Consider the following 18,470-nt stretch of genomic DNA (forward strand, 5'->3'; position numbering starts at 1 on the left):
TCCAATATTTCTGACAAAACTTTTAACCAACCAGAGGGCTAGATGGATACTTCTGATTGGAGGTACATTGCTACTTGAAGAGGTGCTGTGGACTAATCGAGGGGGGGGGGGGGGTAAGCCGAATGGTGGAAATACGCCCAGAAGCTGACACAATATTCTGATATTCCTTATGCTTTTATGACGAATTAAAGCAAGATTCCCGGTTGTATTCGAAGTTTCCGTATTCGCCAGTGACCTCGTGAATCAGTTGTCAGACAAATATCAGACGATCATTAAGAATTAAAGATTTTCATTCGACTTGTCTGCGGCAGCGCAGAGAGGGCAGAAATAATATTTACCAAGTTATATAAATAATAAGTATACCGTTTTATAAACCATACTTTGGTCTGGCTAAGCATTATGATTAATCGTAATTTATCTTCCCTTTTCTGTTCTTTTTTTTCTCGTGATACTTCGCATCGCTTTGAGCTTTCAATTAGGACCACCTACCTAGTCACAATTCAGTGCGTGTCACTCTTTCCATGGAAGTATTACCACCGACTTTTGTGCGGACGTTGAACTAATGCACCAAATGGTATAGTATCGCAGAATTTTTCGTTTGAATTGTGCCACAAGAATTAAGTACGGTACCTCGTTACAATATCAGTGACGTAGAAAGCAACTTAATGATGTTTGAAGTGTGTTTGCCAGTGTGGGCGGGAGGGGCAGGTGTTGGGGGGTCAGAACGGTTTCATGCCTTTCACCGAAAAAAAATGTTTTTAAAAAAAAGCACTGTAATAAAGGAAAAACGAAAAAAGAGGAAACTTATCAAAAAATGGCCGCATAATTGCCAACCCACTCCAATCCTCTCCGGACCCACTCCCCATTGGCTACTTATTTCTGGACCCAATCAAATCCCGTCCCGGACCCACTCCCCTTTGGCTACATATTTCTAGACCCACTCCAATCCCGTCCTGGACCCTCTCCCTTTGGCTACATATTTCTGGACCCACTTCAATCCCTTCCCCGGACCCACTGCCCTTTGGCTACATATTTCTGGACCCACTTCAATCCCTTCCCCGGACCCACTCTCCTTTGGCTACATATTTCTGGACCCACTGCAATCCCGTCCCGGACCCACTCCCCTTTGGCTACATATTTCTGGACTGGCCGTTGTGTTCGATGACACTGACATACATAGTGGAGGAAAAGGCATATCCTATTGAAACGGGTCACCGAAGACAGAACATGTGCATGAAATAGAAAATGTTATTTCACCAACTTAACTGACCTTTACTTGAAACCTCTTTCACCTAAATCGAAGTTGCTACCATGATGGTGGCGTTTCTACTATGTCTAATGTAGAGTTCCTTTATATAGATAAAACTCTAGTCTAATGCAGACTATCAAGATTAAATACCACACGTGAGTGATCGATAAAGCTAACTATAGCCTAGGTGCAGCTATATATATTTGTGAGCGCCAATTACTGGCAATTTTACCACACATGCTGAGTGTTACTCGGCATCAGATCAAAGTGACAAAACCCTCAAACATCTTTCATCAAGTCAAAATAGCGAGAATAATAATCATGCTTCTTCTGATTCGATCCTAAAAAGTCTTTGAGTAGAGTATGACTTTTCATACTAATCTAATTAATCGGAACCAAACAAATATAGAGGGGGGGGGGGAATCTTGTCTTTGTTGTTTGAAATTAAATTTTGTCAGTGTTTTAGAAATAAATCGAAATCCAACTTTGCATTTGGCGAGGAAATGATTAGCACTTTTGTGTGACTCTAATTCCGAAAATAAACCAACATCGACACGAAGAGCTTTTTTACATACACCTGCAGGGAAAGAGCATAACCGTCTTAAAAACATGGAGCGGAAGGATTCTTGTTCTAATTTATAAGGCCGATTATCCATTACCTGACTTTCAACTATAATACAGACAAAGTGAGTCAGTCGTATGTACCGCGATCTTTGGCGACGCTGAATGACAGCTGGTTTTGATCAGAGGTGACTATCTGTCAAAGTTATGATTTGATTTATTTTAATAAAATAATTTTGATACTTGGTGAGACGTGAGATGAAGTAATCCACTGTTTTGATTGGACTAGATCACATTACGTTGAATATTCATCACACGTAAACTTCGCGTGCACAACACATTGTGTTGTCTGTTATATAGCATATAGAATATATTGTAAGCGCTGATCATGTGTAAGACAGGACCCTTAAATTCTCCCCAGTCGATACACCACGTAAGAGCAGAGCGATTTGGAAACGGCCCTGTAAGAGAAGTAAGTCTGCTTATCACGTTTTGGACATTCTATCAAACAATTAAGAGTACATTTTTTTCAAAGAAAACACATTCGCTGTTGTTTCTCCACTTTCGTCAGTGTTTGTTTCAAGAAATTATTCATAGTTCAAAGTTACCACACGTGATGTTTGTTTTTCTCTGAAGGTCTCAGCAGTTGGATGAAAAGTTGGAGGCGAGGCAGACATCAATGTGACTGAAAGTATCTCGCTTAAACTTTATCTGGCCTGTACACTAGCAAAGCAAAGCGGTTGGAAAAATACTTCGGACAATTAACCCACATTTCTCATTCTTGAACACGCAAAACTGTAGGCTGGACATAGTTTCAGGTAAGAATTTTTGTGAAGAGGCCCATGCTGTGGTGAGAGTGTGGTGACAACTCGCATCTTAGGACTTGGGTCAACTTAAGGCATTCATTTCATTTTCAGTAGGCTCTAGCCTATACCATTGAAGTAAGTACCTTGATTTCAAGCTTAAGTTGGACTTTATAGTACTTGGCCCACAGCAGAAACCTTGTTTTGAAAGAGGCTTCTGTTGACCACCATCAAGACTGTATTTAGCTCGATGTCAATTGTGTGACTCATCAACACCTTAACTGATACTTATTCTATTCAGATTTCAATCCCTTAATTTTAATTTACTGATACTTGATATGGCCCAAGGCCTATATCAAATGTACATGGCTAAGCAAGGGGTAAACCAGGTTCTACATACTGAAAATAATCAGGCACAAAACCTGTTCTATTTATTCAATGGGTAGGAGTCCTCTTGTCTGCAAGACCAGTGAATTAAATGTAGCCTAACGTTACAGTGCATAAAGATGGCACAAAGGTAATCAATTCCCAGATAGGAGGCAGACCTAGGTTAGGGTAATCAACAGTAGCTTAAAAGTTATTTGCTGAAAATGGACCAGTGGGAACTAGGCCTACTGTAATTAGCACAGAAAGTAATCATTTTTTGAGTGTTAGCCTAGATATACAGTAGCCATTAAATTCTTGATTTATTTTCCTGATGAGGGCTGGAAATTGTTGGGAGATGATGTAGTTGGGACCCAGGTTCATGCAACACTAAAAACTACAGTAACTGGCTGCTATATCTCCCATGAAGTTATGCATAACATCTAACAGCATTGGATATCACTACATGGCCTATAATATATATCTACATATTAGCAATTGGTTCTCACTTTGAGAATTAATGGGTCCATCAAATAAATTAATGTTAATAGCTTGTGATATGATTTTGAAGTGATGAAGTTGGGTTACATTAAAAAGGTTCTGTGTACACAAGCATCACTTGTATACATGTTTGCATATCAGTTTTTGGTGTAATTGTGGCATATAATTATTGCATAGTATTTTTTCCAGTGACACAAAATATTCCCTGTATTTGCATAAAAACAGAAGGAAATGTTGAGAGTTCAACACTCCGAATAGAATTTGAAGGATTATAATTTATGAACTTGTTCTGTGATGGGTCATTGTGATAAATTTGCATGGCAATTCTTCTAAGTAATGTATAATGACATTAAAGAATTAATTTCCTACCAAACAATCAACACAACCCCCTAGGATTATCCAAGGTGCAACTACTTTTAACACTTTAATTCTGTGGACAACATGCAAAGTTCCTTAATAAATCATACCACTCTTTAAATCCACATTTACCTGGTATCACATCTCATCCTGCACACATTGAAAATTGAAAACTCTGTGTCCGCACTGACTTGAGAAAGTTTTTGTTCTGAATGATTGATTGAATATTTTGTCTCTCTTATATAAATTGTCACTCCAGAAAGACAATGTCACATCAAATGTTTAACTTGGCAGAACACTGCTGTCTACATTTTATGTGTTGGTATTAAACCAAGGGCATATATTGTCTAGACTATTACACTACGTTAAGCACTGTATACAGTGCTTTTAGGTACTGTAACAGTCTAGACAATTGTTGGTGGCCACAAATTTGATCTGATGAATTCTTTGTAAGTTGTTCTGAAGACCAGGGCAGGGTACAATTAAGCAATTTTATCCTTGTCCTTTGGACAACCAAATCTTACTTTTTGGCTGTCTGAACAACAAAACAGCAAATTTTGGTTGTCTAAGAAAGAGTCCCAAAATATCAAAGTATGATCAATTGATATGTTCAATGTATGAGATATATATGTGTAGTATGAGGAATAGAATACCTGTTTGGGCCAGTAAATGTCCCCTTCGGGTTGACAGTAGGCCTGCCTCTATTTTTTTCTTTATTTTCAGTAGTATTTGGATGCTGAGTGATGGTGGATGCATATGGTATCAATTTATCATTTTACCTATTTTTTTTAGGGGGGGGGGGAGGAGGAGGGAGGTAGCGTATTAAGTTACAAAAAATTAGTATTATAATTCATTTGAGGTAAACAATTACTCATCCATCAAACGACATCCAAACAGAAATTTGGTCTACAGGGACAACAGGACCACCACAAAAAGTTTGCCCTGATTTCCATGCTCTTACTCTTCTAGGCTTCGTGGTCGTTGTGAAAGATGGAACCATTTAAACCTAAAATTTGATCAGAACAACAACAGGCTCTCTATAAATGTTCATTGCAGTCAATTTCCATCCTTTTGTTATGATTGTGCTCTGTGGCTCAGCTATGGTAATTGGTTTGATTCAGTCTTATCCCTCTTCTTTTTTGGTTAGTTTATAACAATGGCGCCTAACAATGGCAGTCATTGTCTGCCAATTGTTCCCTCTAATTTAAAGCTTGGTGATTTGCTTCCTCTTTAAATCCTCCTAAATAGGCCCTACGGTAAACTGGCTGGAACCTGGGTTCTTTTGTCCTGTCATGTGTGTGGTATATCACTATGGTATATAGCAATCTCTAAAGTGCAGCAGCACTGTACATAGTGGTATAATATGCTAACTGGTCATGTTGTCAATTACAGGGGAAAATTTTAGTGGTCACAATTCGTAAAGCAGCTCGGAGGATTGTAAATTTTGCTAAACCTGTAAAATACTGAAAAGGATAGAGTGCTGTTCACAAAAACGAAAAGTTTGAATTTGTGATAGCAACTTGTCAATTTAGGAATAGCATAGATTCGATTTGAAATATATTATTACCAGCAATAAATATTAAAAATGCAGTTAATTAGACAATCTTCTTAGAGAGTGTATATATTTTACTTGGTCACAAATCAGAATGCTTGGCAGGTTGCCAGTTATAACCCAGTGCCAAATTTATACAACTTTATACAGTAGGTCATCAGTATTGGCCTCAAATTTTAGCATGCTTAAGATTGCTACCAGTTTTCAAGAATAAGTACCTCCCTGAAGTTTGTGATTTCCCTTAATAATCTGCAAACTTAAAAAAAAATTAAAATAAACTATTCAGTTATATATCTCAGTGTGGGTAGTTAGGTTCAGATTAAGCAGTGGTACGTACACATGTCAAAGCTTTAGTATGGGTAACCATTATCAGACTTTTCTAGCATATTTTGTGGCAATAATGATGTATGTATATTACATCCTCCTGCAAGCAGGAACTCGCGAAGAAGCCTCTTTGGCTTATCAAAGCCGCAAGCTGACCGAAGTCAGTCTCTTACATTCATATTTAAAGTCCATGATTATGAATAGTTAATTGTCAACAACTCTGTAACTGGACGACATACATTAATCTGGGAGTGACCTTAAATAGTTTTTAGCTTGGAGAAGTGGAGCCTAACCTGTACATCATTTCATTCAACTACATCATGTAGATTATCCTGCTCTCAGATTGTACTCAATATTGTTCCCAATTTATCGGAAAAAGAAGAAGAAAAAAAGCTGGAACGTTCAATATTCTTCTCAGAGATTGCTACATAACGAATGTCTTTGCAGCTTGGAGACAACAACATATTCGCTTTTAATTGCTAGCCATGGCAGCAGCACTCAAATGAAGATAAAATTTAGTTCTTTTGGGGAGATATAAAAAGAAAGCATTTCAATGTTGCGATCATTAGTACACAGCTGCATCTTGTAACGGCCATTGCTCCAGTCTAGGAATGTCCTATATGTCTTTATGCATTGTCCAAGTTGGAGTCACTACAACAACATATGCAGTTGTAAAGTAGTAAAGTGAAGTAGTAAAGTATATGCTAGAAGATATCTGCAGTACAGTAGTAAAGTGAAAGATGAAGTTGAACTGTAATAAATTTTAGCAACTGATGAAAAATTATCTCAGTTTGTAACCTCATGAAAGCTTTTATATAATGATTAATGTTTTTGTCAACAGTCACGGAAAGCAGGACAAAGTTCAGCTTGGTGGGGATGATATTTTTGTGTTCAAAGTCTTTTACAGTTAAGTTGAGTTAACACTTAATGTATGGCCCTTGGCTACCAACAGTTTCAACTTTCCTTAACTAGAAGTTTCAGGTTTCATCCACTACAAAATCTGTGCACATTTATAAACAAAAGTGGATTTTCAGGGAATAAATTAGTATGTATTCAAGTTTTATGTAGCGGTTTCAAAGGTTAGGAATGAAGTTTGTCTTTTTAAAATATGATGGTTAGTATGTAATTGGTACATATCTATCTTTGCACTTGTATATCAATTCGACCATTTCACATGTAGCAGTTAAATGCTATGTATTACCGGCTAAATTATTCCTTGTGCTATCATTAAGGGCTTAATATTGAGCCCAAAATTGAGGCTCAAAAAGGCATCTAGTACTATAAATTCTTATTTCTAACAGTTAGAGGAATTCATGCAAAATAAATGAACATGCTTGGTCTTCAAAAGAAAAATCCCTGCAACATTGTTATGTCATCGAAAATGGAGCCTGCATTGGGATTTCAGTACTACTTAATACTTACAGTGCAGTCATAATTCTTGCATTACAACTGTGAACAAGAAGCTCTGAACGTGACCCAGATTTCTAGTGTTTTTCACGAGTGATTTCATTGTCATTCTGGAAGTCACGGAATATTTTAACGAAACTTTGTGAGATTGTCAGGTCGCAAAGACCATTTTGTTTTAAAGTATTTCACCAGTGATCTGTAATAGCTTCGAAGCCTGTTACATTTGTACAACGAGGCACAGATCTGGGATGGCAAGAATTATAACTGTGTTGTTTACAGGGATGGTATCATCTCATGTGAATGTAAGCAGCCATAGAGATTGGATACACTATTCATGTAAGGTAACTCCTGTATGTATGTAGATGTATTTACTACTGTAAGGTCTTTAAAACTATTAATTTGTTGGCAAAAAATATTACCAGGGAAGAGTTCATACTTCATCCAGTAATTCTTGTGTTAGTTCTCTGGATGTATCTAAGAAATGAATAAAAAAATTAAAATCTTGCAGAAAACATTCCCCCTTGTAAATTTGTGAAATTTTCAGTGTCAGGTGGTCCCTGAATCCTCTTAGCTATTTATCTGTCTTCTGATATGATCAGTAGGTTAGTAAATTATGTAGAGGGCTGACAGCTGATGTCAAAAACCTATAAATCTAATGGGCACCCTTGCACCAGACAGATTTATTTCTCCTGCTGGTTTTGGGATTGATGGGGTGTACAGTGGGCCAAGTTTTCTACCATAATTCACAGCCTTTTTGGACTAAGATCATGCGTAAAAAGTATCAGTTAGAACTCCTCCTTCCAAGGGAAAGGAGTGCACACTAGACAGCTAGATGAGACATGATGTGTTGTGTTCTAAGTTATTTACCAGTCCTAGCATCATCTAGGGCATTGTTTTAATTTTTGGCATCAACTTTTGACTCCAGAACATATGCCAGTTGTTCTATCTATTCCACCCTTAAAAACGTGTTCTGAAATGATTTTCAGTGTACAAATTAACCAAATGTTACTCCTTTCATTGTTTCATGTAATTTGATGAAAGAAACATAGACAAAGTGATTGCTAGTGTCTGTTTGCAGTTTGGGGGTCCCTCACGAATTTAATGTCTAAAAGTCACCTCTGGGGCTTTTGTAGATTTTTGTTTGAAAATATGCACAATTCTTCTTCCATAGATGTATGAATGTACAGTATGTTTGCTGAAAATATGAAAATATTCATACATTTTGAGTAATTTACCATGGAAGGGGATGAGGGGGGGGGGGGGCATGTTCATTTGTATATATATGGTGGAAGTAAATCTAAGACTCATTTTGTATCATTGTACAATGCACACAAATTCGGCTACTTTCCATTCAGCAATATTTACTCATTTATTATTGAAGATCTGAAGGCACAAAAACCCTGACAGCCTGCCCATCAAAGAAGCTCTCTACACAAATCATTATCCATGCTCAACGAGTGACCTACAAAATCATGGTCCATGGTTGGGTTCATGGACTTGTTTATTTATATATTAATTTTATTTATTTATTTATTATATTTATTTCTTTTGCTCAAAATATCACCTTTGGTCATGCTCCTTTAAGTGAGGGAAACCAAATGGCACAAACTGAAGAATGTGACCTCGTTTGACCTTTTACAATTACCTGACTGGAAGAGTTTTTGGAAGAGAAATCCCCATGAGGCATAGAGGCAATCTTGAGGCTGAATGTTACAATGCATTTATCTGTGCTCATCAAAGCCTTCTGTGGTAGCACACACACACACATACTTGGGTAATTGGGTAGGTTCTGTGGTATCTGTTGTGCCACTCACTACCAACACCATGGAGTTTCATATCACTACTAGATGTATGTGATCTTTCCTGGAAATTCAATTTGTGGCCAAGATGGTTAAATTTGTCATTAGAGAATGTGAAATAGGCTTTAGGACTCTTTTGAGCCAGACACATCACTTGTCAAACAGGCAAATAGATAGTTTTTTATCTTTCAGGGGGAGAGGGGGGGGGGAGAGTGGGGAAAATGGGATTAAATTTACATTTTAAGTCTACTATGTGAATGCAGAGAGAAATGTAAGTAACGTTCACAGTTTTAATAGCATTTCTTATTTATGTTTTAAAATTTACTCATAATATAAGGGAAATACTCTATGGTTATGTGCCACAAAAATTGAGCGCAAGACATACTTGTGTAGCCGATTTGCTATATACTGATGTCAAGAGTCTTGACGTATGAAGATTTAAGTCTTATGAGCACAAATACCAGTAAAACATGGTTGAAAATATACCATTCAAAGCATCCGATCTTGCTTCCAGCATTATCTGGAAAACTTTCTGTCTGTGGATCATGATCATGGTGGTAAACAAAGTATGCTACCAAATCATTCTTTGGAGTAAATAACATTTGATCAAAACCGCCAGAGCTGGCGGGATATCAGAAATTGCTTCGAAGCGATACCGTAAATGTCGTCTCTCGCAAAAACAAATATTTTCAAAAAGAACAGTATATTATATGCCCTTCAGTGTCCGTCGATACATTGAAACAAAAAAAGAAAACAACCTCCAGCAGTCTAAAAGGTAACAATGGAATACCTCCAATGGGTACTTTAGAGTCAACAAGAGCCTTTTAGAGCCTTTTAGCCCCCCTTCTGACTCTCACGGCCGCCGCCGAGCCACACAGCTGCTCCGAATCACGTCCTCCCCACACGGGTCGGCAGGAAGTCCCAAAGTCGGCGAGGTACTTTTGTAGTGCTGTCCTATCAGTTTAGTTACCTCGAACTCTCGCAGTCAAACGAGGTATTTATTTCACGTGTCACAGAAGGAAATTGGATGTTTCTCATGGCGTGGTAAAATAAACAAACCGTACCGGTAGGAGGGGGATACATGAAGGACCAAATTGCGACATTTGACCTCTCGTACCTGTCATTAAGGTTGGTCGTTTCGACTCGGGGGTTTTCTACCTGGATAATTGGATGTTACGCCATGATCATGGGAAAAAGTACAAGCTAGAAGTCAATAAACAAAATCGTGATATCCTTTGGATGCGGCTTCAGACCTCTGCGAACTGTCTGCCCTGCTGGAGAGCCGATTTATGTATTGATGATGATAATGCGATTTCAACATTGTAAAAAGCAACAGAATTGACCCCTTCGGAGATTCTGCGAGCAGAAGGTCAAGGCACTGTACCGCAGGCATTGGCCAAGGATATCCTCCTCCATCTGTGAAATTAATTGGCTACATGACAGTTGAAATTTATCTATGTTTGCATGGTATCATTTCCATAATCATACACCACCACATACCAGCAGAGAATTGAGTCAATTGATAGTGTGATGAGCCTTGAAGTCTGTTGCAAAAGACCTAAACCTAGCATTAAAGGCAGATAATAATAAAATACAGGATTTGCAATTGAGGGGAGGGGAGGGAGGGGATCTTAAAGTGTTTTTTTGTTGTTTACTTCCATTCACATCTCATATAGTTTGTACTTTTATGCCAAATCCTTAAACCCTAATTGTGATATCAAATAAATGAATGGATAAATGAGTTTTGTTGATAATTGTCGATAAATGGAAGCAAATTTTGAAGGGTAAAAAATTCTTTCTTGTGTCATGATGTACAACAAACTTTTGATCTATCACATGATATTAGAAAGGGAATTTTTGGGGGGTGGGGGGCGGCAGAGGTTTCGTCCTCAGACAAAGAGCACTTGTCCTGCGATCGATAAATGTTTCAGGGAAATAATTAACATCCGCATTTTGTGTAGCAGGTTTATGACCTTTATTTGTCATTCAATTCTGACAAATATTATGCTGCAGTTCTATAAAAACTGCTACACAAGCTTTGTGAACTGTAGCAATTGACAATTAAATATATATCCAAAATATATATAAATATATACATATACATACATATACATATATATACATATATATATATATATATAACCAGAGAAATAAGATATGACTCATATTTGACAAATAAGGAGTAACGTTTTAGAAAATATATTGTTATATATTGTAATAGATATTGCAATATTTCTCTGGTTTTCTCTAATATATATATATATATATATATATATTGCCATTGTGAGACGGGATAAACCATTAAATGAATCTGCCACTTTATTTCCCACAGTTGGATCATTGAAATTACCAACCCCTGAATTTCACTCATTGATGCCTTATTATTATGTCAACGCTCAAGTATTTTTATTTTGAAATTTAACACAACCATGATATGCACAAATTCAAAGAAAAACTACATATTTTTTGACTGAATATCACATGATATAAAAGTCAACACTGCCTAATTACAGCTAGTGGTAAATGTGTTTAACCCTCATTTCAAAAGGCAGTTTACAGACTAATTAATGATGGTGATGTTTACAGGGATTTGAATTCAAGTGAAAATACACAAACCATTAAACAGCATTAACTTATAAATAAATCACCACTAGTGCCCAAACAGAGTAGAATTTTCCAAAAGTGGCCACAGGACCATAGATAACCCCATATTCAATTTCTATGCCTGTGACACAGTGTTACCTTGTTTGGCAAACCTTTTCTCCAGTGCTACACTAACTGAGATACTTAACAGCCTAATATGACCCTTTGCATTCCACAGTGTCTGCAAGAAATTTAGAGAAAAAACCTTCATGGTACAGGAATACTTTTCAGAAAATGTTTGTAGCCATTATTTAAGAGCAATTAAAAAAATGTAGTGTTAGTAGAGGGAGGGGAGGGGATGAATAGAGAGAGGGGGGATGAGTGGAAAGAGGGGATGAATAGAGAGAGGGGGAGGGGATGAGTGGAGAGAGGGGGAGGGGATGAATAGAGAGAGAGGGGGAGGGGATGAGTGGAGAGAGGGGAGGGGATGAGTGGAGAGAGGGGGGGATGAATAGAGAGAGGGGGAGGGGATGAGTGGAGAGAGGGGAGGGGATGAGTGGAGAGTGGGGGAGGGGATGAGTAGAGAGAGGGGGAGGGGATGAGTAGAGAGAGGGGAGGGGATGAGTAGAGAGAGGGGAGGGGATGAGTGGAGAGAGGGGAGGGGATGAGTGGAGAGAGGGGAGGGGATGAGTGGAGAGAGGGGAGGGATGAGTAGAGAGGGGAGTGGAGGGGATGAGTAGAGAGGGAGGGGGAGGGGATTAGTAGAGAGCGGGAGGGGATTAGTAGAGAGAGGGGGAGGGGATGAGTAGAGAGGGGGAGGGTATGAATAGAGAGAGGGAATGGGTGACCGTGTAATACATTTGTACACAATCATTCTTTATTACTGTACTTCGCCACCTGTTTGTTACACTAAGCATAAAAGCCTGTTCAGAAACTGTTACCATACCTTTGTTGGTGTGTGATGTAGAGTCCTCCTTTATGTGTTTGGTTTAAAGCTGTGAAGAATTCTTCATAAGAGAGCACAAGATTACTCATAGCCTCTGACCACACAAAGTATCTTGGGAGATTGGTTTCTTTGTAAAGCAGGGAGACAATACATTCCTACCATTTCGACAAGCTGTAATAAATAGCACAACAAGTCAGAGACTGTAGGTGCATGTGGTTATCAAGCATATGTGCAACGCTTTAATATAGAGGAATTGAGATGTAAATAACATCTAATATACTAATTACGCTTCTCTGCCTTCTGGCTAAGATCAGTATGTAGTGTCTATTCCCTTTCCAAGGTGATACACATTTTAAGTAAAATTTTCATTATCTTAAGGGGTACAGTCTCGATATAAATGGGGACTGGAGCCGAGAGTGGATCAGTTAAGTCGTTGGTTTCCTCGTCCAGGTTCTTCTATCTTGAGTGACCAACAGTGGTGCAGTTTTAAAATGCATAGAGAGAGAAAGAGTGCTGATTAAAGGTTGGATAGTATTGACACATTTTAGTACGTGAATAAACATTACTAAAAAAATTCAAATGTATTTAATACCTGGAGGCAGTGATCCTTGGAAAGTTTTTTTTTCTCGGATATTTAGCGTAAATTTTGGGAATAACGCACATACCAGTGAGGAAAAATGCTCATAAAGTGACCATCAATTGATTGACTTTCTAGCAAATTTGAGAGTGTTTTGATAACCATTATGGCAGCCTTGAAGGGTGTGGTTTTGATAAATTTTTGAAAACATTGAATTCCCATACAGAGTATTTCGAGTAAGCTCCACAATTCAGTTTCATTTCATTCATTAATGAAGAGGAAAGGTAAACCCCAATTTTTTTGTTTTTTTTATTGAAGTATTTATTTATTTATTCCTCTGTGGATCTGGGTCAAATATGATAATACTCTGGAGGACAGTGTCCGCAGACTTAATATTACTCTTGTCAAGTCTCACCACTATTCCCTTTTCTTTTCTGATGGTTATCTAAATATTGGCTTTGCATTCTTGCAGTAACTGAAATTGGCAGTGATTCATAATTCTCTAGACAGGGCCTATCAGAAGGCATAGAGAATCAGACCAAACAGGTGCAACAACGCCTCAAGTTAATTTAAAGTTATTGCAGGTATGGCTTGAGCTAGTAATATGTTTGGTTTCCAATAACACTACACCCTGGGGAAATATAGAATATGGTATCCATCAATTAACTTGTACATGTGCCTGTAAAACAGTCATTGTAAACACAAGTGTACCCGTGTTGCTAGCACTTGAGTAAAAGTTGACTTGGTCAGGTTCCAGTTCTTCACTGCACCATGGTTCCAAGTAGTGTGTGTGTGTGTGTGTGTGTGAAGTAACATGAATGTACTGTTCTTGCCATGAAGTAACCTATGTAGCAGTTAATGTGTTTAATACATACAGTACTGTATTGCACTGTTAAGAGATGAAAGGAGGGGAAGGTAGTTTGCACCGAAGGGACAGAATCTGGGGGGGGGGGGGAAAGGAAGGGTGAGGGAGAATTGAACCTTGTATTTTCAGTCCCATTGGGCCACCCAATTTTCCACACCCTCGCTTGGAAAGATTGATAGAAGGTGTTCTGTTATGTGAAGGATATATGGGTAGGGGAGTGTGTTATTTTGTTCATGGAAATGCACTTTTCTATAGGATATACCCATACAACTAAAGCCTTACTGTGATAGTAAGGTGGGTCGTCATCTACTCTTAATTGAAAATGTTTGTCTACCATCATAAGGAAACATCTATAAACAAATACCCTTAAGAAGTCTACAACCCCCTAGTCCCAACCGTCTTTTTGTATATGAAGGATACATGTAGGGGATTGTGTCCTTTTGTTTATAGAAATGCACTTTTCTATAGGATATCCTTACAGTTAAATCATTAAATTCTGCAGGCTTTCATCAATGGCATGAGATACATGAAAGGTTTTAGTTCAGATATTATTAGTTTTCTTTTCTGATCAGTTTCAGATCACTAAAACTTATTCCCCTGACTTTAATGACATCGTAATAAAATAGCCTAGTTGAGCTACTTCACCGTCATGGGTGCTTGCTCTTGTGATATCAGACAGAAACCAAGTTGAATGAGTTCAACATTGTTCACTTTGTACAGTCAGGAAAACATTCAGTTGTATGTCATGAGCAAGATCTATGTCCTTAGGAGTGTATGACTGTTGTGGTTGCATTCCTATGGTTAGTAGGGGGAGGAGGAGTAGGAGGAGGGTGGACAGGGCGACAAAGTCATAATGTTAATGTGACATGAGTTAGATAATGACATGAACTACAGCGCTCAGGTAGGTTTAACATTCATGTTGTTTACGATCCTCATAATATCAAATTGTTGCATTTTTGCTACAGTAAGAATTTTTAAATTTTTTTTTGTCTTTTCCCTCAAGAGCTCAATTTCAGGGGCTATGGCAGCTGGATCTGGCCCACCGGTACCTCTGTCTGTTTTGGGCATGGCTCTCGAAGCAATTTACAAATTTACAAATACCTTGGATATAGTTATTGAAAGAAAAAGCTCCAGAGTTTATGGGAAATAGTTGCCACTGAAAAATAAGAGCCTTTACATTAAGAAATTTAAACATGCAAAGTTGTACACTATTAACTTGCTACTCCAGAGAAGAGATTGATTGTAGGATTCCCGAGATGCTATCATTCTAATTAGAATATATAAATGCATCTGTAGAAGTGCTAATATTATACTACAGGGCAAAATTTTCATGGTAGCCCAGTCATGAGATATGACCAAATTTCTGTTGGGATAACCAACATCAGCTTTGGAGGTCTTTCCAATGGATAACTAGTCCTTTTACATCAAAGTCATGTTGCATCGTAACTAAACAACCCCCCAAAATAGATAAAATGGTATTAAACGCACTCCGTCACCTTGGAGCCCAAAGCTTGTGTACTACAGTATTCAACAAACCTAAACATCATCTCTCCTTCAGTGTTATGTGTTGGTCATTCTTTAATTTTTGGCTCCATTTCCTTGAACAACCAAAAAAAACCAGGTTGTTCAGGAGACAACCCCCAATAATTTAAAGTTGCCTTGTATTATTTACCTGGCTCTTTCCATTTTTTTCCCACTCTCCTCTACTGTACAGTTTGTTCTATTTGGCACCTGTGAATATAATGATGTCATACCTACTCCTGTACTAAAAGTATTCTCCTCATACTAAAGATATTCACCTGAGCTTCCATCCATCTACAGTATGAAACCATACTACACAGTACACACTCTGTTTTGTTTGTTTATGATGAACCTATTATGTGCCAATAATTTAGGCATGATTAATTCATATCAATTTCACTTACTCTTTCCCCCCTTTCATAATTCAGGCCTCTCTGAAAGACAGCTATGAAGGAGCGGATAGCGATCTTGGTCGTGGTCGCCGCGGTGTACTATGCCGCCATCGTGAATTCCGTCAACATCGAGGGGTGCAACGAAGCGCAATGTGCAACGAATGTTAGTAAGTGCCAGCTGATTGGAGCATGTGGGTGTACTTTGGAGAACTGTTCCTGCTGTGCCAATTGCTCAAGCTGCCTCAAACATCAGTGGGATGCTTGCTGTCCTTGTGTTGGTGAGTTCAGAGGTCATTAGGTGAAAATAAGACTACCACTGGTTCAGCCTTGGAACCTTCTCCAATTTGAAGTCATTAGTGACTGAGAATTGAAGATTCTCAGGCAACCATTAACAGGGTTCATGAAAGTTTCAGTATCGGTGCTAGAAGATGAACGAATTGTTATGTTCTGTTTTTCTTGCTTTCTTTCTCACTTTACCAAACTAACCCTCTCTTTGCAAGAAGTCAAAACTTGAAGCATTTGTTGCATTTCACTCTTGCATAGTCGATTCATGATTTTAAAAATGACTGAAATTGAAATGTTTTTTTTTTTTATACAAAGTTTGCAATAAGAAACTCATTAACTATATATCTCCTTTCTTTAAAACTTGTTCCATTGTTGGGATTTGAAATGTTGAAGAAAGTATAGTAAATTTCACTTGAAAGGTCATCATTCGATTTGAAAATCTGAATTTTTCATCTTCTTCTTCGAAATGCAGGCAACAATGATAATTACTGTAGCATATACTTTGTTTTCTTCTTTGTTCAATAAGGCCTCTGTAAGCTGCCAAACATAACACATGACTTCTCTAGTGTCAGCACCATCGGCAACCTGAAGCAGACAGCCATCCCGAGCCTGTTTGAGAGTCTGGTAGAGAGCGCTCTGATGGGAGACTTTGATCTCGAAGTCTCTGTGTACAAAGTATCCCACGAGGAAGAAGACATTAGTCTGTACCGCCCTCCAAGTCTGGGTACGTTCTAGCTTTGGAGCTCGTTTCTTCGATTCCATCAGTTTCGCGTGCTTGTCAATTACAATTAATTAGCTGGCACGATCTGTGATATGTCATCAAATGGACTTGACAATTTTTGAAGACTCTCTTTTAAAATGAGAAGAGGCCAAAATTTTCCATTCGTTCCACATGTATCTGTTACAGTGTTTCTTAAAACTTAGCTGATCAAGTTTGAATTCCATAGTCATGGTGAGAGGAAAGCACGGGAATCAATGTCTAGTTTTGAAAGCTAATGTGGTTGTCAATGTACAGTATGTATGTTTTTATTGCTGTCTACACTGTTTTGATCAGTAGGAATGGATTGTAGACTTGGACAGTAAAAACGGCATAAGAAACTAACCTCGCAACATAATGTATATTTGGCTACAGTCAAAATTTTCAACTTGCATGAGATACAGAGTGGATGTCAGAGTTACTTTTCAAATCCATTTCAAAAGAGGGAGTAAAATATTTTACTAGAACGGGTTTCCAAGCCTCTGAAATCAGGGTCATCAAGAGGTCACCAGTTCAAATCCTGTTCTAGCCAAAAAATGTCAAACCAGTGACCTCAGGGTCATTACTGTGAAGCTACCAGCTCTGAGTACAATAACCCTGTTTGTTTTTGCTGTGTAGTTCAAAGGTCATTTGAAAACTTTGTAAACTGAGCTGTGTAAAGTAAAGCATGAATGAACATTAAACAATATGCAGAGCTACCCCTATTAAGGCCACCCCTTTGCTTACTCTGACTCCTCTACCCATCATGTGTATATATATATATACTGATTATTGCATATCATTTATTATGTATAAGTATATTAATTTAATAATAATCATGCTATAAAATATAAACTAATGATGATGGTACAAATAAACTTGAAAGTTGAAGAACCAAAACCTGGTGAGCACAGCTTTATTGAACCTTGCAACACATATTGCGGCAAGGAATCACGAAGCGTGTTTGACCTACCGGGTCGGTCCTTGTCTTTCTTTTATAGTTTTGGAATTTGTTAATAATGGTCTATTTATCTTACTTTCTTTATCTCTCTCTCTCAGAGGGTCAAGCAGGGATGGGTTCCTTACAGGTCAATTCGTCCACCCCTGCTGGAGTATGTTCACTAATTTTCCATGATCAATGCACCGCCCTAGAAAAGTGTAGAAGATTCTGCAGCTCGGTGGGAGCCAGTAGGTACCGTTGGTTCCACACGGCGTGTTGCGAGTGCATCGGGGATACCTGCATCAGCTACGGTGTCAACGAATCCCTCTGTAGAGATTGTAGACCGTCTCAGGAATAGTAGTAGTAGTGTCTTGTGACTTCTGCAGCCTTCCAGTGCAACCACAAAATATAATCAAGAAACAGGGCCCAGCCAATCGGAGCAAACGACAGTGAATCCTCGTGGATAACTATGGAGCTTCCTGTGTTTTACATTGGATGCTCCAACAAGGAAAAGTTGTATTTGTATGAGGTCGCTCCGGCTGGAATCGGTCAAGTTGAGATCCTGATTTAAGAAGGCATGACTGCAATTTGGAAATCCCAAGAGATGTGATTCCTTGGAGACAGAGAGCAGCAATAGGTGGGAAAAACCAGAGGCGAAGAAAATTATGGATGTGAATCAGATGTTTAGAAAAAGACACCGACTCAACGT

General features: G+C 38.3%; 1 protein-coding gene and 1 long non-coding RNA gene across 3 annotated transcripts; one reads left to right on the forward strand and one right to left on the reverse strand.

Moving 5' to 3' along the window:
* Positions 1 to 2,141: 2,141 nt before the first annotated feature.
* LOC139960250 (twisted gastrulation protein homolog 1-A-like) lies at positions 2,142 to 18,132 on the forward strand. Its single transcript, XM_071958460.1, has 5 exons — positions 2,142 to 2,282; positions 2,447 to 2,628; positions 15,837 to 16,078; positions 16,612 to 16,809; positions 17,881 to 18,132. The coding sequence occupies exons 3-5, from the start codon at positions 15,856 to 15,858 to the stop codon at positions 18,117 to 18,119; spliced, it is 660 nt and encodes a 219-aa protein (XP_071814561.1). The 5' UTR covers positions 2,142 to 2,282; positions 2,447 to 2,628; positions 15,837 to 15,855; the 3' UTR covers positions 18,120 to 18,132.
* Positions 8,415 to 15,941, reverse strand: LOC139960257 (uncharacterized). Of its 2 annotated transcripts, none has more exons than XR_011790452.1 (3): positions 12,446 to 13,605; positions 11,659 to 11,740; positions 8,415 to 10,332 (listed from the first exon to the last, which is right to left on the reverse strand). It is a non-coding gene; the product is annotated as an uncharacterized lncRNA (long non-coding RNA). The 2 variants fall into 2 exon arrangements; XR_011790453.1 differs by lacking the exon at positions 8,415 to 10,332 and adding an exon at positions 15,813 to 15,941 and having other exon boundaries at positions 11,189 to 11,740; positions 12,446 to 12,616.
* Positions 18,133 to 18,470: the final 338 nt, after the last annotated feature.

This window comes from Apostichopus japonicus, chromosome 3, assembly GCF_037975245.1.
Source record: "Apostichopus japonicus isolate 1M-3 chromosome 3, ASM3797524v1, whole genome shotgun sequence".
NCBI classification, from domain to species: domain Eukaryota; kingdom Metazoa; phylum Echinodermata; class Holothuroidea; order Aspidochirotida; family Stichopodidae; genus Apostichopus; species Apostichopus japonicus.